Source organism: Xiphias gladius, chromosome 13 (assembly GCF_016859285.1).
Source record: "Xiphias gladius isolate SHS-SW01 ecotype Sanya breed wild chromosome 13, ASM1685928v1, whole genome shotgun sequence".
NCBI classification, from domain to species: domain Eukaryota; kingdom Metazoa; phylum Chordata; class Actinopteri; order Istiophoriformes; family Xiphiidae; genus Xiphias; species Xiphias gladius.
This window is the reverse complement of record NC_053412.1, coordinates 14687814-14710371: the sequence shown is the minus strand read 5'-3', so window position 1 is coordinate 14710371 and position 22558 is coordinate 14687814. Positions and strand designations below refer to the sequence as shown.

General features: G+C 38.8%; 1 protein-coding gene across 4 annotated transcripts in view; it reads right to left on the bottom strand.

Moving 5' to 3' along the window:
* Positions 1-22558, bottom strand: part of nlgn4xa (neuroligin 4 X-linked a) — an 89022-nt gene that overhangs the window by 8568 nt on the left and 57896 nt on the right. For all 4 annotated transcript variants that reach the window (XM_040142167.1, XM_040142169.1, XM_040142170.1 and 1 more), the window contains 2 exons: positions 6059-6244; positions 1163-1952 (listed from right to left, as the gene is read on the bottom strand). In XM_040142167.1, the coding sequence (XP_039998101.1) occupies positions 1163-1952; positions 6059-6244 (976 nt within the window). The remainder of the gene's footprint in view (positions 1-1162; positions 1953-6058; positions 6245-22558) is intronic.

Here is a 22558-nt window from a genome sequence, read left to right as displayed (position 1 = left end):
ATTTGGCTTGTTTTATTAACCTGCACTTGATCTCTTTGACTCATGCATTAATCATGAAAACACTAATCATAACAAAACTTTTTGATGATACCTCACCTCAAATCTATCTTTGGACTATATGGCACTTATTCTCTGTAGGCTTTAAAGGTAATTTTAATTGTAAGAAACAGACTAAAGCAAGAACTTTACGCAGGTTGCAGTCAGTTTTCATTCCCTTTATTTAGAGGCTTCTCAAATACCTTCACTTGGCATGTCAGTGGTACTACATGGATGTACTGTGGGTACTAGGACACTAATTGATGCAGTGATGGTGAACACTTCAGACACATCACAGGACATATGACTGACGTCAGTGAGGGGCCCATTCTGCAAGTCCAGAGGTCCACATTTGGATTCAGCCATTCAGTCAGCTGTTGGCTACATCCAAAGCCCATTCTTTACCTAAAGGTTTTTAGATTTTGGCAAATTTGCACCATGGAAAGTTATGGTGGTGTCAGCTACTAGCAGCTCCGGTTTAGGTTGTAAACATGGATCACCTGTCATACACACTAAACAATGTTCTCTCTCTTTTATCCACGAGAAGATATGACAACACTGCCAGAAATATGTAAAGAGGACATGAAGCCAGATTTTAAATTATCTTTGTGCTATCGTTTGAATGGTTTCTTTCCCCCTTTCCCCCAACAGTCTTATAGTGAAATATAATTGTGTGTTTATCAGTGTTGGTTGTTTAGGATGGGAGCGAGCACTGTAACTTCAATAGTTTTATGGATGGGTAAATTGGACCTTTGAACCTTGCAAGCATTGACAACAATCATTGGGTATTTTTGAAACTGAAGACACATCAAAACATTATCATTCTGTGGCAAGATCTGATATTATGAAGAGCACCCTTTTAAATGGTTTTTAGGCAGATGATGGATGTTGAGTCTAAATGAACAATTTAAATTTGCACTGATTCCAGCTGTATGTGTATGTGTATGTTGACTTAGTGTGGTGATTGATGACTAGAAAGAAGGGGTGAAATTTTAGATGCAAAAAAAAAAATTGTAAAGGTTACGTAGCTCTGTCAGAACAGAATCTAAGACAAGTGATGGTATATCTGGAATAAAAATGAAAGAAAAGCTCAAGGAAGAAAACAACAAAGGAAAAGAGCACTCACCCTGTTTTAGCAAAGTTAGTCCAGTAGGTCATGACAACAGCGCTCAGCATCACATCATTCTTGGAGAAGTTGCAGTTGAAGAGATCTGTGGGGCCAATCATAGGGATTCCAAACACGTACGGTACTTCATCACCATGGGCCGAGTCAGCCCAGCTGGGCTTCATGTCACTCTGACAATGGTGGTAGAAAGCGTAGAAGTAGGTGGGTGAGCCATACTGGGCGTGGAGGTCAGCTGTGGCCACTGCTGGTGCTACCCACTGGTGGTCAGTGAACAGAGCCACCAGGGTCTTGCGTCGGGTCTCTGGATTCTCCTTGTCCGCCCAGTCTGTATACATGAATTTGATCGTTTCGCGCAGAGTGTCCTTGCCCTCCGGGTAGCCATAGAGATGGTCCACAAAGTCCGACACAGCAAAGTCAAAATCATTGGCAGACACCCCATCCTCACTGTCTACAATGCCATCTACAAACTTAAACCCCTCCCCTTGATTGACTCCCAGCATGATGTCGTAGTTAAGGAACTCCCCTTGCTCCATTAGGATCTGTGGGTCATCTGGAATCACATCTCCATCAATCACAGGCCCGAAAGCGATGTGGTACTTTGCAGGTGTAATGTACTGCTCAATCAGCTCCTTGTAATTCTTGTTCTGCAAACACTCCACGAGGTCGATGGTATCCAACATGTTGCAGCCCACCTTCTCAGCCAGGGCTCGTGTGTACTTGGCAGGCTGGTAGTTGACCGCCCAGCTGGACAGTGCCGTGCCACTCTGGATGATGGCTTTCTGGAACAGATCTGAAATTGGAGCTGGTATTAGTGAAAGACACACTTACACACAGCAAGGAGTTTGTGCTTGTGTTAGGTGAAAAGTAACAAGCATTTGCTTAGGCTAAAAGCATGAAAAAGGGCATAATTTTTTGCTGCTTGGAAACTAAGGCTGAGCTCCGACAGGGAAACATAAAGACAACAAGCACAAACCTGAAGATGTGTTGTTAACAGCGGTTTGAATAGTAAGGACCACATCAGTACAAACATTTGCAGCTCTTCAAGTTATTTCATATACCATAACTAACTAGCTAATTAGAGATCTAGCCTGCAAACTGTCATAAGAGAAACCTTTTCCTGGTGAATGACTGAGGCTCATGTGTAACATTACTGTTTTGTGCTAACACCGTTTTAAATTAAATGATTTAGATTGGCTGTAAGAAAATAAGTTGGCAACCGGTTAATGAAAAGGCAGGGGGTGCAACCATGAAACCAAAAAATATATATTTTTCTCCCCTTTGGGTACTGACTTTTTCAAATGTATTCAATGTGAAAGTAATTTAGATATTTTTGTGCAAAGTAATATGAGATTGTAACAACACATCAATTCCTTACTATAAGTGGAGAGGTTCATATATCAACATCCTTCACCACTTCACCTGGGTGGCTCAATTTTTTGAATCAAAAAACCAAACTATCTCTTCTATAGGGTTTTTCAAACTGCAGTTGCTAAAGTTTACCATTTATAGGATGTAACATTAACACGAGTCCTTGTTTGCCAAGCCATTCTCTTTTATCAATGTTTGGTATTCATGCAATGAAACCGCTTTTATCCATCTATCGTCTTGAAATGGTCTCTTAACAAAAAGCGCCACAATATTCTAAATCTAGTTTTAGAAACACTATAGCGCTAGCTAACCAGGAATGTCATACCTAACCAAGAAATTCCACTGCATTCACATTAAAATACATCCATTTTGAGGCACATTCAGGGACTGGGATGTTATTAATAGTAGTTTTATGCAGTATTAGTTCATTGCAGATGAATGCAGCAGAACATAAAACAGTACTATTGTGGATTGTTCATGGAGATACCCGATCCACTTAATGGAGTCACCAATACGTCCAATACTGTTCCAGCATAACAGATCAGTGTATCACTACTTTGTTAATCATCTATTTTTTAATACCCTATTGTGATAAAATGTTCAATGTACAAATATCATTGAGAGAAGCCCAGTCAAACACAGAATTCTTAGGGTCTCCTTCTTTTCATACCAGCATATAAGATGCAAATACAGGCAAATAAAAGGATGATTCAGAATACTGTCGTTACATCTTTGTGTCCCTCATGAACAAACCGGAACATAAAAGATGTTTGCTTGTTTATATAACAACAACACCTTAGGCAGTTTCCACATCCTGGAATAGGTAACACGGCTTCACAGACTGCCAATCAGCAAGTAGGCCACAGTACACTAGGAACACTGGAGTTTAGCATATTTTTATTTATTTATTTATTTTTTAAGAGAGTGCTATTTAAACCCATGCACACAGTGGCGGTGACTCAACCAGGCCGACTTGAAAAGTATGTTTTGAGTGCAATGAAGACATTTCCCACAAGGCCTGGTAAGCCGCATACAAGGTTTTACTGCTGCTGCTGTTAGTCAGTTGTGGAGTATCAGTTAAACCTCAAGTCAGATGTTAACTTCATAACTATATATACATAGTGACTGAGAGTTTATGTGACCTTGTTATGTTACTTGTTAATGCACAAGGTGATTGTGCTACTGTTTTCATAACAGCTTAAGAACAGAGCTCCAAGTTACAGCAGTAAATGCTAATGGGAGCATTACCTTTCTTAGTGATGTATTATGCATCACCAAGAATACTTGGCATGGTACAGAGTGTTTGTCAACTCTCTCAGTCATGATTGCTGACCATCAGGACATGAGGACTTTTATCTAAATGTAAAGTAAGCCATTTCTATTCCCTCAAGTACAAGATGAAGAAAAATGAAACAGACCTAATATCTGCAACACAAGACCAAAGGGGAATTAGGAAGTCTCTTTCTGTTTCCCTTTAAGGTAAACCCAATGGACTTCTACCAGCATGATAAGAAGGTTGATTTTGTGGGAAGGTGCATTTTTTTACAAAGTCTGTATTTGTCCCACACAGAGAAAAATGGCCTGGGAACTGCAGCAGCCCTTTTTAACATTCAGTCCTCCAAATCCTCCTCTTTTTCTGAAAGATGGGTCAAGCGATTTTCCTTGCCTGTTGTATAAATTTGAGTTGCACGAAACTATTCATTTGTGAATGACAGGAGCTTTTTGAGACCCAGAAAATACAACAGAAACGATTTGGCCGTTCTATTTAATATTTCCATTGATAATACATATAAATAAAAATGTAAATACAGAATGGTAATCTCTTCCTATTCATTCCTTCTCCTCCAATGCAGATGGCTACAGAAATGCTTAGAGACTTAGGCATAAATGAACACGTACTTTGGATGCTGATTTTGCATGTGGTGATCAAAAACGATGTCATGAGTAATCTGATTAAATGTAAAAAAGCACATTATTTGAATAACTTATTCTACTGAAGAAATTTAGTCCATTCATCTTGCTGCAAATGTTGTGTTATCTTTTCTTGTGCTTTTTCTGCTTCTGGTCTGTTTTTGGTTGAAGTTTTGTGGTGTATAAACTAAATTAAGTAAAATTTCATGTCCTGAATCCAGTCACTACATGTCAAAACATAAGACTCACTGGGCAAAATATAAGAATACCATAACCAGCCTGCAGTCTAGTTAGTGACCCCAAGATGCTACAATATTAATCACGTCCCATGATGATAAAGTGCCCGACCAGTGCTTCCTAACCTAAAGGTCAGGACTTCTCAAGGGTCGGAATAATAAATCTGAAAGTGTGTGAAATGACTAACAAGACAGAAAAGAATGTTTACATTTTTCTTCTAAAAAATTGGAGAGCTTTACCTCCTCAGGAGTCAGCTGTTTGTAAGTTCAAACTTAGCCTAGTCATAACGGAAGTGTAAACTAATTTACAAATAACACTAAAAGTCGGCTGCACCACACAAACTAACTCTTACATAGGGCTTAGTTGTTACAAAAGAAATACACCTAGTAACTACTAGATATAAAGCTCTGTAGCTGATGACCGACCGAACAATTTGCCCACCACAATAAAAAACACAATAGTTGAGAACAAAAACTGTAATTGGTGGAACTGGTGAATGAAACCCCCGAGACAGAGACAAGTATGAGATAATAGAAAAAATTTCTTGAGATCGGTTTCAAGACTGGTAATGGTGATTTTCATAGTATTAGAGTTGTACCAGTATTTGCTCTCAAAACATGGAGTTCCTGAGGGTGGTACTAGTGGAAAGGTCATGAGGCTGTTTTAAATCAAAGGGATTTGGGGATTTATTACCCCGGGTGCATGAGTGTGCTCAGCATATTAAATGGCAAGATTATTGAAATATCTTGTGGGGTAAAACTGCATTTTTGCCTGAAAGGGTTATGTCCTGCATAGCATGGATATGCTAAGTAAATTTCATAGCAATTTGTCCATTAAATTTGAAAATTTCTTGTGCACAAGTAGAAGTGCCTTCCCAGTGGTAGAGCTACAAGAAAGCTCCACTCCCCTATGGACTATGAAAATCAGAGGTCAGATTTGCCAAAATCTTTAAAAATCTAGGACCGTGATTATGTTCATGATTATGCCTTGCCGCTAAAACCAAAGAAGAAAGCAACTGATTCCGGTTCCATGTAACTTCAGCGGTGCATGAACAAATGCTTGTCTTTGCTCTTGGCTGTTTGTTTCTTCTCTGCAGTTAAATACATCAAATGGGTCAATATGTGAATCAGTCCAGACTTCAGCTAGACTTTGAGAGCAAAAAAACTCTGTGTCACCACAGTTTAAATGTTGCTGGTCACACCTGCCTTACATGAAACAACACCAACCCAGAGCTCACTGTGAACATGTTCTTTATGTGAAGCCCACACTTTATCAAAGCAGGGTAGTAGATATAACAGGAATGACAAAATGTTGAAAAGGTCCCTTGCGTCTGAGCATATCTCTGTGTGCTTATGCATGCCTGTGAGCAAGTACACGTACCTTCTGAGTAATGCGAGAGGGTGAGCAGGCTGACGCATGATGCTCCGGCGCCAGAACCAAAAATGGTCACTCTCTTTGGGTCTCCTTTGAAGGCCTGGATGTTTTCTTTGATCCATCTGAGAGCCTGAATTTGATCCAGCAGGCCATAGTTGCCCTTGGCTGCCTGGTCCCCTGTGCTTAGAAACCCTGGATTGATGAAAACAAACAAGAGAAAAACAGAACTTCTTAAAGGTTTTTGGCATTGATAAAATGTAGACTAAGAGTTCAAAATAGTACCATTATGAGAAGTGCAGAATCCATTCTGTCTCAAGGCCTAAAATCTTTAACCTGCATCATTCACTGTTTAAGTGAGATAAATTTGTGAAATTGAGAGGGGATCATAGCTCTCATCTGAATTCATCTGCCCGGTCCTCAGTATTTTATGAAAATACAAGTGTATAATAGATTCCTTATTGCATTAGAGTTTTGCTTAGCTACTTGAAACTGCAGTTTATATTGAGCTTTTTGAGTGAGTTGAGATTTAAGACCTAAATACTGTTTGAAAAGCCAGGCATCATGTACTATGTTAACAATTTTTGTGTGCATATTGGAATTCTGATAGCTTACTCCTCTTTGCCATAAAGCTCCACTGTTCTCCAAAAAAAGACCCACATACACCGCCCTGCTGCCCCAAATGACAATAGTCCCCAACAAATTTACAACCACTATTTCCTCCTGTTTGAGTAAGGAGAGATTTTCATATGTATGATTTATATATTTAGTTATTGTCATATGTTATATATTTTAAATTGTTTATAGATGTGTATATGTGCATATATATTTATATATGTATATTTAGTTATGCATATGCATGTGTATACTAATTATATTTATACATGTATATATTTTTATTTTAGATATTTAGATATTACACATTGTGTATTTTCTTATATATTACATATATTTCAATTGCTTTAATAGTATAATTAGTGTTCAGTGCTTAGATGAACACTGTGGCTGTCTTGTCTGTGAATGTAGCTGCAAGGATTTATAAAGTATGTATCTATCTATCTATCTATCTATCTATCTATCTATCTATCTATCTATCTATCTATTTAACCAATTAGAAATTATTATTTTCAGTCGATTTAAGTTAATTCTAAAATCTTCATTTGCCCATTCTGAGCTGATGATCTTCATAGCTACTGTAGCTGCAGAAATTCTGTAAAAAATGGCTAAACAGCCTCCTGCAGCGCAATCTACTGTCACAACTGCTCTTTTACTTTTTAGGTGTGTTGTGTCTTTAGCAGACAAAAGGGAATATGCAGGACCTTTATAAATTAAGACTTAATTTTAACTTTAAAAACTTCCAAGACCTTTGTTGAAAAAACTGATATCAGTGCTTTTTAAGACCTTTCAGCGGGGGATAGTGATCAAGCACTGATTCTCTTTGAGAGAGGGTATCTAATGTCCAAAAAGTTCTTACACTGGGGTCACCAAATCTTCAGCAGGTGCATTTACCAACATCGTTTAGATTTGTTTTGCTGACATTTTTTTGAGTATCATAAGCAGATTGAAACCAAGTCTGCAGCTCATTTATGACTGATGTGGATACTTTGTGCTTGTACTTTACTGGTTTTAATGACTGATCTGTCTGATTTGTATTTTGTACCTGTATTCATTCTGTTGTGAAACAGAAGCCAATGAGGGTCTTCTATCCCAACACCACTTTGTAAAGAACTTTAAACAAAATGGAGGAGAAGCTGATTGACGCATATGTGATGGTATATTTGATCATCTACAAACCAAAATAAGACAAAAAGTCATTTATTGTATCTCCCAAAACTGTCTTCCTCCCTAAATTGACTATCATCAGAATCTTTCCATTAAAATCAGGACAATAATGATAATCAGTTAGTACATCAGCTTGTTTTTAAGGCTTTCAGCATTGAGTTCTGCAGCCTCAAGCGGCAAAACAGAAATAGTCAAATATGCAAAGGCCTTTTAATTTGATTCCATCCATGGCTCCAGAAGTGGTCAGCCAATAGAGATCCCTTCCAGTCAAGTGCCAGACCAACCAGCCTGGCAGTGAGGTCCACATCCAAAACTTGTTTACAATTTAGCAAATGTGCCTAAACCCATCAAGTGGCTTTCTAAATGCTGCCACTGGGGGAACTGGTTGCTCCTCCTTGCCAGGCCTGGGAGCTCAGCGGCCAAGCCTAGCAGCAACAGCCTGTCCTTGTGAGCTGACCAAGACTGAGGCAGTGTAAATAACAAATGGGATGAGGACCGCTGGGTAAGAAAGGAGGAAAAAGGGGAGAGGTAGCCTGTGGCTGTTTGATAGAGAGCAGATCCGGTTTGTCATGGTGAGGTGGATGGGATGATAGAGAGGGGATGGAGGGCAGGGGTGGGGGAGGATTACAAGGCCTCTGGCAGCCTCATACACCCTGTAGGATGACCACAGGCCCCAGCGCTTTTCTCCGCTCTTCACTCCACCTTTTCCTTTCTCCCCCCTCAGTCACTCTCATTTATCCTCTGTTCCCCCTATGTTTTCCCATCTCCTCTCAAACCTAACCAAAAAGGAGCCGAGGACAGAAGCATGCCTACCAGGTGCTCCCAAGGATGTCGGAAGATTAGTCAAAGCTTCATTTCAAAGCCCTACGTCCCAAAAATAGAGTGCATACATAACTAAGCCTATCGCCTAGAGATACATTATGGACAACGTCTGAAGACCAGACTTATCTGAAACCAAAGAGCTGTAAATGCAGAAGAAAATGAAACACAGGTATAGGGGATGAAGGATAATCACTTTATATCAAAAATTAGCATTCCAAAGAGTGGAATTTTGAAATTGCAAGACCTGTGATTATAACTTACACAATTAACAATGTCTTAACACGCTATGGCAAGGGAGAGTTTATGTCCCCGACCATCGATTTTTAGCAGCTCTAATGACACACCTGTAGCTAATTAATGTTAATTCTGTAAATTGGCCAAACATCAAATTGGCTTTTGTCTGTTTAATTTGCTATATACATAGCAGTGTATATACTAGTACTAGTGGGCTGTGTCTTTTTTTACTTTGAGATACTGTATCAGAACACTGTTGGATGTGACCTACTACTTTGTCATTATAACCATCTGAGGTCAACCATGCAGCTAATGTAACCTACTAATGAATGTAATGCCACTTTTTAATGTCATTATTGTATTTAAGTATTTTAATCTCTAAAAGAGAAAATATATATGCCTTAATCCACAGGTATGGTGTGGCATAAAATATCAAACTCCATGACCCAAGTAAAAACCCAAACATGGGTTAACTCTAAAAACACTCTGACATGTATCTGCACACTTACCCATCTCAGGGTGTCTTGATACACAATAATGACCCATGCCAAGTACTTCAGTTCTACACACCTGTGCTAAGTTGAACCCAATACTATATTAAACTTACTTTTAACAAAGGAAGGATTGGATGCTTCCGTGCTGGGTGGCCAGATAGTGCCTCGCCATTAATGTCTGTTTTCATATACCCTGTCCAGTCTTCTTTTTGTTTGACCTATGTGATTTGACAGCCACAGGGGAACTGTAGTGCACACCACGAGCGCTCCTGTTAACATTATTTTATTTACACTTTAGTATTACCCAGAAATGTCAAGAATACCACTTATGTAATGTCTTAATTCATGAGTTAAGTCATTTCTTCTACATAAAAACTAGCTAAATTTACTTAAAACTGAACTTCCTCCCGAACTCATTTTAGTCATCTTGACACAAGCTAAGTTTGAGATAATACTTGGTACAATCATATCTTGTTCTTTGTATATCATAATTGTAGACCTGTGGTTACATTTATAAAAGATTATTGTGATTTATATGAAAATCACAAATTATATATTTTCCTAAGATCGTTCAGCCCTATATGCAAGTGTACAAAGTAATGAGATGCATGGCAGCACTTTGCACAGACGCAGGCTGGGTTTTTCTGTGCACATAGTTGTCAGTTATCAAACAAGCATGTCCTCTGAAAAACATCCCTAATAAATAAGAAAATACCCTTTTATATCAGAATTGTATTATCATTCATATCCTGAGAAATGTAACAGAGTGAAAGAGAAAAGTAGTTGTGACGCAGTATGGCTTATGCTGGAGCTCTGTCGGCCATTCATTCTACTGACAAGGTCATGTAAACCATGACCTTGTCAGTAGAATGACAGAGCCAGAGCCAGAGGAGAGCTGTCAATACTGAAATGGAAAAAACACTCTAATGGTACATATTTAAAAATACTCTGTGGGATGAATTATATGAAGTAAATGCTGTCTATTCTTTCAACCGGATAGCCAACATGAAATTCAAACAAATGGTGTCAATTTTCACAGGTTCACTAGACAGGCACAGATAACTGCTTGTTTAATGGAGTGCAATAATAATACCTGGAATGCCTTTGGGACATAGTGAGAAATTAAGACTTTTTGGGCACAGACTTAAAGAGGAGCATTTTTCATCGTTTGGATTGGTCCTGAAAAGGATGCAATGTGGTACTACTTATGCCTACGGAGCCTTAAAGTCAGCATACAGCAGGTCAAAGGTTACAAACAGAAACATCTTTCTTTGTGGCTGTAAATTACAATGAAGCATACAATTGAAAAAAATATGGAGGAAAGATTTTAGCTGTTCTTTTGAGGAAATTTTCCCAGTATCAACAACTGTGTTAATTCTACACAGTCCTATCTAATATTTACCAATTTAGCTTTGCTACACCAGTATATTTCACATTTCAGAAAGAATTGAGTTAACTCTAAACAATGATACAGCTATTTTTTTGTTGGATTGTAAAGACCTGTGTTTTCAGCATACATATCGATTCTGCAATTAATCAGCTGCGTTATAAAGACCTTCTTATCGTTGCATTACAACCTGGACCCAAGTACACTTCCCTGTGGCATGCTGTAACTACATGTAGATAGGCTGTATAACTCTGTCTAGGTATTTGAAAAATGAACCATCTCCACGTCAACTAAGGAAATACCATCTGCCCATGATATGTGGCAGACAGCTTCTGTGGCTGACAGAGCACTGGTTACGGTGAATGTGTCAAAATGATACCCAACTTAGTGCTGCTCAACTATACAACCACAATGTTTTCAGATTTTCTCCAGTTTGTTTACTTGATATGACTTAACAGTCAGTGCTGTAGCAATTCTGTGCAGTACTAACATAAGATTACCTGTCATTCTGCTAGTGTCAGTATGATTATATGTGGTCTGGTGCTTCTTCTTCCTACCAAGAAACTTCAAATACATCTTGGTACATTTCCTGTACCAGAGGATTTTTCAGATTATGATTTTGATAATCATTTTGATAATGATTTTTCATTTATAAAGAAAAGGTGTTCCCTGTATTTTTCAAATAATATAGGAACGTCACAATGATTATTTAAGCCTGTAACATTTATGTCTTTATTTATGTAAAGATGTAAGAGCTAATATATTTTTGGCCCATAACTGATAGGGAATCTCATTGTTGTTTCGAGATAAGGTTTTGCTTTCCTGTTTAGTGACACTGTGATCTCTAACTGAGCCCAGAGGAAGCACTTCATCATCAGCAGCACTCCTGTTCTCTGGGGGGAAGCATTAATCCCTCCACCTCCCCTATTTGTATTAATGCTGCCTTGACAGGGGCTGGGAGCTTAATGTAGGTCAGTCATGGAAAGCACAGAGTGGACACATCCACAAGGCTTGGAAAGATGTGAGGCAGAAGGTGTAATGAGTGTCTGCTCTGATTGATTTTTAAATATTTTAAGTGGAGCAGTGACTGAAAACCTAACATTTTATCATCATTTTGTGAGTTTTTCTTGATTTGGGGGATTTAGGGATATCTGACATATGGTCTGACAGAATATGCTGTTGGGTGCATTGAGTGGTTTGTCTGTCATGTCCCCCTTTGGAAGTCAAAGAAGATTTAAGCCACCCCACCACCATCTCTTTTCACTCATATTTTATTGTGTGTGTATGTATATATATATATATAGCGAGAGAGATATATAGATGCATATCTATCCACTGCATTATGCGAAATGTAGGATCCAGATCCTTTGATTTTGACCATTTTTTCCTTTAATGTTTCCTTTTGCATCCCCCAGTCTTTTGGAAGTGCAACACAAAATTGCTGGAGTGGAGTGGATCCTTTAAAACTGCCAGCATGCAGTATAAAATCACTGTATTTTTGGATAAAAAATACAGTGGATAAAGTCCAAAATCCATGTGGTCAGATTTAACAAATCAATGAAATGTTGGCATTCGGGAGACACAAGAGATTTCCACTTGACAATAGAAATGTGTTTGCATAGCCAAATATGAGCACAGTCAATCAGTTCCATTTGGAACAGCTGAACTGACTTAATCTGCACAAGATATCTGAGTTGAAATTTAAAATGAATTTTTATCAAGCCCTGAAAATACCATCAGTGTTATCTAAATGCCACAGCATGTTATTGTGCACAGTTTAATGCTAAAAAGTAGCGGCATCAGATGAAAACTGAGGAGCATGAGTGGCACAAATGACACAGAGTGAAATGGCACCGCAGCTCTGTGGGCAGACAGTGACCCAGCAGAATGCCAAGTGCTTGAGCTTTGAGCACAAAATGTTCACAGGCCAGAAAGCCATATGAGTCAATGCATGTGTTTAAATTCATTACATCGCTCACACTGGTAATGGAGAAATGTCTTTGTTTATATCTTCTTTTGAACTCAAAGTTACAAGAGGCAAACCAAGATGTGAGCTTTGATATATTCTTGATGACTATTTGGAATATTATAGTTACAATTGGTTTAGTATGTGATCACATGAAAGGAATGTGAAAAGCATCTTTCTTTAAGTGAAGATTTGTGGCCTTATTTACACTTGTCATTTCAACCACTCCAGGAGGTGGTTTGGAGTGCATTCTAGCCAGATGTTGAATCCATTTCTCCAAGATGCATACATCTTTACTCCTTCCATCTGTAATTACATCAGTAAGAGGTCTGTGGAAATAGTCTCTAGAGGGTCTGTCGTCTGTGGTTGATCAGGATATGTCCTTTAACGCCCACATAAAACAAACTTCAAGGACCTCCTTTTTTCACCTACCTAAGATTGCGAAAATCGGGCACATCCTGTCTCAAAAAGATGCAGAACAGGAGGCAGAGCCTTCAGTTATTAGGCCCCTCTACTGTGGAACCTTCCCCCAGTTTGGGTCAGGTAGGCAGACATCTTCCTTAAGACCTTCCATTTTGATAAAGCTTACAGTTAGGGCTGGCTCAGGCTTGTCTTGAACCATCCCCTAGTTATGCTGCTATAGGCCTAGACTGCTGGGGGAATTCCCATGATGCACCGAGCTCCTCTCTCCTCCTCTCCCTCTCCATCCATACGCATTCATATCATATCAATGCTTGTTACAACTCCCCCCATGATCCTGCTCAACACCCAGTGCTTCAATTATTGTTATTATTCTCATTGTTTTAAAGAGACCCCCCCCCCCCCCCCCGCACCAAACCCAATCGGTCGAGGCAGATGGCCGCCCACCCTGAGCCTGTTTCTGCTCAGGGTGGGTGGCAGGTTTCTACCTGTTTTTTTTCCTTGCCACTGTAGCCAAGTGCTTGTTCATGGGGGATTGTTGGGTTTCTGTAACTATAACTATAAAAAAGTACAGTCTAGACCTGCTCTATATGAAAAATGCCACTCTTGGCACCAATTGAAATGTCAATATTGGATCAGGAATCAATATCAGCAGATACCCTAAACTTAATCAGGGAAAGAGAGAAAAAGTTGAAATCATTGCATCCTGAATTTGTGTCACAATTAACCTCACTACTAATCTTACCCCATTTACTCATAGCCACTTTATGCATTGTGGGCAGATTGCATATCTATGGATGCAATTTTCTAGTTCACAGCAATCAACACTAATGTGAGACATCATCATTTTGGCATAAAAGCTCAAACAAACACCCTGTGAGTCCACACTCGGAGTCGTGGCAGAACAGTCGTATCTCGCTCTGGGAAACAGATGGTTGTAATCATTAAAATAAAGTGAAACCAGCAAATAATCTGCACATTTTTACGTCATTTATAATTTAAATACAGGAGTGAGGAAAAAAGTAGCGGTCCTTCATCATCCTATCCAATGGCTAGAGGCAGAGCACACTGACACCGTGACAGTAATAGCAGCTAATTGTGCTCTCTGTCCAGAAGACAATCTCTCCGGCAGCTCCCAGATGAAATGTTAATTATCAAAGGGAATGATGGGAAGGGAATGGTTTGGGTTAAGCTCAGAAACGTTAGCTGAGCTCAGCCGTAGCCACGTTCAAACCTCCTGTCCATCAGATACGAAGTTGCCCACCAGACCGGGTCAGACTAGCTTCAAGCACAATCACAACGTCATAGGAATGTGAAGACAACACAATCAAAGTCAGGCGTTTTCTCATGGCTGAGGTCTGTAATTAGAATTAAGCATTAAGCCCACATGGGGCATGCTTGGTGTTAAACCTAGCCCCACCTGACTGACAGTACAGCAGTGAAACAAACACACCACAGCTGTTGGAGCACGTCAGGCCACGCCAGCGCATTTGAGGGTCACAACATGTGGCAGATTTTGGGTGACAGCAGAGCAATGAGTCACACTCAAAATGAAATGAATAAGACAAATGTAAACTCTCCTCTACAGCTTTTTTTTCACTTAAGATGAAGATAAGATGTGGTTGGCTAGGCCATGTCCTGTCTCCACAGACTAGATGTATTTCAGGGTATTTCAAAGGATAACACCTTTGTCATTTTTTTTCCTATCATCATTAACACCGGTGAAAAAAATTGAAATGTATTTCCACGCAAAAAATACTACAGCAGGTTCTCCTTACCTTTCAAAAGTCCAAAAAATCCATTAAAAAGAGCTAACCGAGATACAGTGCTGCCTTGAGTATTATCATCCATCATGTTCAACAACACATGGTCTGAAGTTTTGTCTTGCTGTGACTTTATTATGCAGCTAATTACCGGTTTAATGGGACTGTTTTAACTTTTCCCATTGTCGTGCACTGTTACTTACTTCTGATGGCAATGAGAAAACAAAAGAAAGCTGAATGCAGAGCGAAAGTTGAAAACACAATTATCTCTGCATAGTCACAATAGGCAGAATGCAAGTTCTATGTAATTAATAGCTGTATTAATGGCTGTAGCTACTGCATTGCTTCTCTTCCAAGGAAGAGAAGAGAGAATAGAAGAATAGAAGAAAAGAATACAACATGTCTATGATGTACAACAGAAAGTACTGCTATAATTTTCTGTCTGGTTTGTGTTAATTCGTCATAAATGTAGTGAGGCCTGTAAGCTAGGTCTATACACGGCTACAAACATTTAAACATAAACATTTAAAGAAATACAAGACTGAAGGAACTTTTGTTGGCATGTTATTTTAGGTACAGGTGAGACAAAATGCAATCTGGGAAGGCTGGTCTGAGTAACAGATCCAGGAGCCCGAAGGTTTTTCAGACACTATACACTGTACAGCAGTTTATAACACTATGAGACGTTATTTTACTAATCTGGAAAGTTATCAAAGTGTCAATCATTTTACCCTCAGTCTCCATGGTCGCCAGATTCACAGTAGAAATACTGTGGTCACATTACAAAGTCATCTGCCCAGAATGCCTGCTTGCAGGTATTAATGGATATGTCGCATTTGTTGTAGATCCAGGTTCAGCTCTTGCTGGCACCCCTGCAGTTCCAATGCAGTGGCTTCATTGAAATGAATATCTCATTTTAATGCAGGGTTATTGTCTGTCTGAACCCAGCCTTTCCATGATATCCACTAACACTCTCTTCTAATGTCTTCTTCTCAACTAACTGGCTGTAACTTTTTAGTTGCAAACATCTGTGTCAGTCCTCTTTGTCCTGCTGTTGTTACAACCATATCTGAACTAACTCCAAACACCCTACTCAATTCTGCTGTAAAATTGATAACATTTAACCTGTGATCTTCTAAGGGCTTGTGGGGAATTAAACTTGTTAGAAGCCACTAAAAACTGCTATATTGTATAACAATAATATCATTTTTTTCAAACATACAATATACCAGTCTTATCTAGACATATGGAGTGAACCATAGAACATTCGAGTTAGGCTATGTTCTATGGATGGATTTTTAGTAATCTGTGTTATTAAAAGTGTTTGTCTATTTTTTATTTTTACTAGGGAGAACATTTGCCTTTTTTTCGGATTCCGTTAATTCAAATTTTCAATTATGTTTTCTGTAAATGTTATCTACTAACATGGTGGTTTCAAAGCAGAATCAAGCTGTTGAACCTACCATGTGTAATTGTAACTATATGTGAGGGCGGTCTCACCCACATGTCACTTGTTATAGACAATAGTCTGGTGTTTATCTTTAGCATAGCTGTGAAGACGCATCTGCCCAATTCCCATCGGCAGTTGCCATAGCAACCAAGGTCAAGCGCAGATAGGGCAAGACAGCTTCTGAATAATCATAACACCCCTTATTGTCAATTAGTTACACAAGTCTTCTCTTATTAGGTCAGAAGTATTGGGATGTATAATGTGAGTTTTGAGATTTGGGTAGCATTCCACTGGCTAACCTTTTAACATTTGTATTGCTCATCTGTTTTCTCCTTGATGCATCAAGATTTAATAAATGCTTCTGCTTAAGACATCTGAAGATCTCCCAAAAATGCCTTCCTTCAGCTCACAAGATTTTCTTCACACTGTAGAATGGAGTCTAAGGTGATTTAACCCCCACATAAACAGAAACAATACTGAGACATAACCTTGACATCCTTAATGGAAGCTATGGCCTTGCTGTGGCTCTATATTTTTATAATTTCAAAAACATAATTTGAGCTGTTCTAGCTACTGACTGTTGCAAAAGGTGCAGTAAAATAGTATTGTAGCTTCTGATTGTCACAAACCCATTGATGTGTAAGGACATTTCATGGACTTTGATGGAGACGGAGAAAAAGTAAAATTATCTTTAAGGTCATCTCAGATCAAGTTGTAAGAGCACAATAAATAGGCAGCTAACAATAGACTGGAGGAAAGGCTGGGTGGAAAAGAAAGCTGTCATAGCAGCTTGGTGACACATCAACATAACTCATCCATCCTGTGAATTGTCTCTTAATATTTCATACAGTGCCAGCCAGACACAGATGTTGCACAACTTAATTATTTGGGTACATTTTTAAACAATATGTATCCTTTGTCTGGGTTTTTCTCATTTTTAGTAAGAAAGCCTTTAATGAGACATGACTTCTCCCCCAATAACAAGGCACAAGTTCTCCTTGTTATTTACTTTGACAATGAGAGATGTCTGTCACACAGCATCAAAGGGAAGAACAGTGAGTTCTCGCTGAGCTCGGCGAGCCAGCTTTGGGCACAAATACACAAATCTATGTATGTTTTCTGTGTCCGTACGTTGGCTGTGTGACGGTATCACAGTCTGGTGGTATGAGCTTTACATCAGGTACTAATGGCCACCGCACATCCAGATTAGATGTAGCCGGTCACCAGTGGTGGAAGAAGTACTTAGTATCTCTATGTCAGTACAACTCGCTGTATAAAAAATATGCCATTAGATGTAAAAGTACACATACAGAAGTATGGTCAGAAAACCGTTACTTAATTATCAAAATTAAATGTGCTCAGTATGCAGATTGTAATATTATTACATTTCAGTCAGCCAACTCACATGGAATAATTTATTGACATGCCCCACTCTGAGTCCGAGGTTATGCTTTCCCTAATATCTGTTCCTGTTTTTTGATTTATGATAAGTTATCTGACTTTTCCTTTGCCTACTCCTTTTCGGATTTGTTTGCCTGATCTTTTGACTGCCTACCTGTGTACTGACCCCTTTTGTAAAGTAAAAAATGTGATTTTTGAACATGGTGACTGTCTCAGAGTTGTGCATTTGAGTCCTGTCTCCTGTCGTGTTCCAGTTGTTACAGTTATTACGTAAAAGTAAAATATCCACAGTGTTCATATCTTTTCGTGTATTCTCTGACCTTGTCACTTCAAGGGTGAGGTAGAATCAGAGCCTATACAGGGAGATGCGGTGGGTTGGAGGTGGATCATTTGAAATCCACCTTTGAAATCCGTATATTATCATTTAATATAAGACAAGATATTTCTCATATTGTATAAGCTGACTTTATGTTTTGTATATAAACTCTTCATCTACAAAGTACTTGTAACTACAGGTATTTAATGAATGCATCAATATGTTATATTTCCTTCTGAAATATATTGGAATGGAAATTCTTAAATTACTTTAATTGCAAACGGGTTTGGTAACATGCACCACATAAAATGAAATAATAAGCCCAGAAGTAGCTCCTACACTTTTACATCCCGTCTTTAATGTCTTGTGTCGAAATCTTGTATTAAGGTCTTTAAAGTTTTGATTGATATTACGTGTACATGAAGTATAATCAAATTTCTATTTGAAGGGATACTCTAGTGATTTTCTACTGTTCTTAAATAAAGTTTGGGGACTCACAGACAGATTAAAAATAATGGTCAAAATGAAAGCAACAGAGACCAAGATAGCCTGACTGAATGGAGTCATGCTCCAAAACACTGGATATCTACATTTCCCACAATGCAACGTGATAGTGACTTTTCATCAGACTCTCTCTCCCAAGTAAACTTCCATGTCTTTCAAACTCCACATCCCCTATTGAGATGGTATCCCAGTTAAAAATGTATTGTCTCCAACAACGAGCTGAGATAACCATGACATCATCATCAGGAGGTGAAATCATCCCATGAAGTAATTCGTCCTTCAGACTACACTGATCTTAAAGTGTTCAAATTTAATCAGCCAGTACTGTGGTCAGAATGGGTTAGGGAACATTTGTTTGGTGGGGTTAAAAGGGGCTTACTGTTCATGATGGAAGTGCTTCAGTACAAATACCTTGAAATAGTACAGTACTTCAGCATTTAGCATTTACATTCCCCTTTGATGCAAAATGCAGCTTTAAGAAACATGAGATGAGATTTTACAATGTCTTGTTTTTATGTGCCATTAAAGAAAAAAAGATGCAATGGAGTTATTAAAGTATTATTTTATGAGTTTTGAAGATGTTTATTGTCTTTATGCTTAGCTAAGATAGGCTAAACACATGCTGGATCTGGATCTCTGTACTGGACTCACAGAAATGCAGTTGATATCGATCTCCTCATCTGTCACTGGATAAGACGGTAAACAAGTGTATTTCCCAAAATGTCAGATTGTTCTATTCAAATTGAAACTTGACCCATAAGAAGAAATCAGATTTTTTTTATTACAGTTATACATATAATACAGCTCCATGGATCATAACAGTGTTTTTAATGTGACAATATCTCTGAGCAGCTCCAGAGGTTGTTTGGATGAGATCTTCGCTGTGATTCAGGAGCATGTAGATGTGGATTGATGCATTTACATGTGATTAAAATCTGATCACCAGGGACACGAAGTAATGCAGGTGGATGAAAGGTTACTGTGTCCACTGCACTGTGACATGACTTTGTGAATAATAAGTCAAATAATAATAAATTATTATATATACTTATATTTGAAACAGAGCAGTAACTAAACATTTACACACTATAGATGTTAAATCTGAAATGGATTAAACAAGCTTTCTGCGCACTTCGCCTCCTCATTGCTCTCAGCAAAATGCTTCATGGGTTGCATATGCAGAGTGAAAGTCATCAACATACAAGGGAAAAAAGGGGAGTGGGAATGTGCCAGAGAGATATTCTGCTGCAGCGAGCCCCTCTCAACTGAAGAAAAGTGCGATTGGTTACACATTCCTTCAGCCAGGGTGCTACCTCAGTGATCAACGTATGTTCATTAAATTCTGCAGAGATAATTAGAATCTATTTGACATCCATGGGGAGACATTTGCACAGCTTGCAGAACTGCACAAACAATTCACGGGCACAAGCAGCCACGCACACTGCAGGCATTTCAAATTGAAAAAGATGCCGTTACACCACACAAAGTATTGTGTGCTAAGTAAATAAAGCGAGGGACTTTACTGGACTTGAAATGTCTCATTAGCCGTAGCTATTCATGTAATTGAGGCATTTTTGGCTATCACTAGTCCTTAAACAATATAGGCAGGCATAACAGCCAATATTTATCATTGTCCATCTGTATTCTCTGACTGCTGACTCATCTCCCTGAAGGACCATCAGAATGTAAATTACTTTACACATTTCAAGGCTCGTTCACTTGAAATGTTTATATGTAAAACTGTATAGGCCTGAAAAGTGGAAAACAAGAAGAAAAAAGTTGCCATTTAGTGAAAAAATGTATGTTTTTATTCCACGCGGCAATATTCAATTACATTAACAGGCTGCTCAAGGCAAACGTTTGCTGTGGGCCCCCACAGACCCCCTGTTAGTGTTAATTTTTTCAATCACAAATCTGTTAAGAGGTACACTCTAAGTGAATTTTAACATGAACATAACACAGGTAATAATACAAGACTCACTGGAGGCCCTCATATTAAGCATTTAGCAAATTTGAAATTAATCCAATTACTACAAATCAGCTGATACACAGTGAATGTGAGCCCTTCAGGGCTCCTGATGGTCAGGGGCAGGAGTGTAAGTAATATTTACTTGTACATTTACTCTCGTTACGGTAACAAAGTCATTTGTACTTTTTGGAGTATTTAAAAAAAAAAAAAAGTTATTTCACTCTGAAGTATTTTTAAATCAGATAATAGAAGTCCATTCATTTAATGTCCAAATTTTTACAGAATAGAAACAAAAGTCACATGAAGAAGTTATGATCAACCATATGAGAAGGCAACAAATGAAAAGAGCCAAATCAGCAGCTGCAGTAGAGCAGAAGTGGCTGGTGAGTCTAGAGCATTATGGCCTGTGGCTGCTGGAAGGCAGAGCTCCATGTTCAGAGAGGATCTGCTCTTAGCTCACGGTCTACGTACATGTTCTAAATGTTTACATTCATTGCCTAAGGACCAGAGGGAGTGGGGGGTGCAAACCTCAGCATGAACAGCATTACCTCGTCGATAAAGAAAGGTTGCATCTACTTTAATTAATCACTGATTTAACGCACCACCCGGCAACCACGGCACGTCCTAAATTAAAAACACGTGCCATGTTGTTTGACAAACGTGCATTCTTTTAGCAATGTTCCTTACCCTATGTATCTTTCAGCTAGGACTCTACCATCAGTGATGGTGCAAACCTCACAGATGCACCACCTTTCTGCATCAGTGAGGTTTGCACCACCTTTCTGCGGTTTTTGATACCCCCTTGATACCCCTCACTCTGTGTGTCTTGTGCACCGCACAGGTCTGTGCATCAAATGACAAAGAAGAGCATCAACAACTACTGTGTTGCCTAGCAACGTAGCTTTTTGTCTGTTTGTCAGCTGCAGCCTCTGTGGTGTTTGTGTCGTTTATACGTATCCACATTTTCTTCTGCTTTATTTTACCGTTAATGCTCTAAGAAGGGGCAGCTATTTGATACATGTAGCTTAATATTGCTACAGAAAGTCTATGGACACCCAATGTGGTGTCCAGGTGGTAGGCTAAGTAACAGAAACACCTCTCCATATAACACAGTTCAACAGCACCACACACTACATCCACCAAAATGATCATACAGTTGAATCAACAGCTCTCTAAAACAATTTTAATACAAACTAAACATTATAACCTTCATGAAGGAGGATTTATTACAGGACTGTTGTATTAGACTGCATTAGTTTTAGCTAGATGCACCTAATAAGCTGACGACTGAGTTTATATCTGTAATCATGAGCTGTATGCACAGGCTGCAAAGTGGCTGACTTGAATTTAATACTGTTACAATTCAAAGATTACTAGGAGGATGAGCTAGCAAGCAGAAATGGGAACCGAAAACCAGTTCATCCAATAACAGGGAAACAGGAACACGGAAACTCCAGGAACACTAAGACCATGCACAAATATCAAAACAGACGAACTGACCAAGGGGTGAGGGGAACACAGAGACTAAATACTCAAGGGATTCAACGGTAATTGGGAACAAGTAAAACTATTTGGAGGGGGGCAGGAACTTGCACAGGCGTGAAAAAACACAAGGACAGGAAGTCAAACAACAGACACAAGGTTACTAATTTCAAAATAAAACAGGAAATACTAATACCAGAGTCCATGAAGGAAGTCACATAGTGGACAGATCATGACAATTTGTTGATTTTGATGCAGTTCTGATTTTGGAATGATGTACATGCATTGAAATATAAATGCATATTCGCCTGGTAGCCTAAAGATGTTCTTTAGAATAAAATATTTCAGAAGTACAGGATCCATATCTCTAACTACAAGTTAAAGACCTCATGATTATGAGATAGTTTTCTCATACGTATCAGATATGGCTCTTGTAGTTATGAGATGCTAAGTCACGATTACAAGAAAAACATTACGATTTTCTTCTACAGCGAATTTAATGCATTCCAGAGTTCTCTA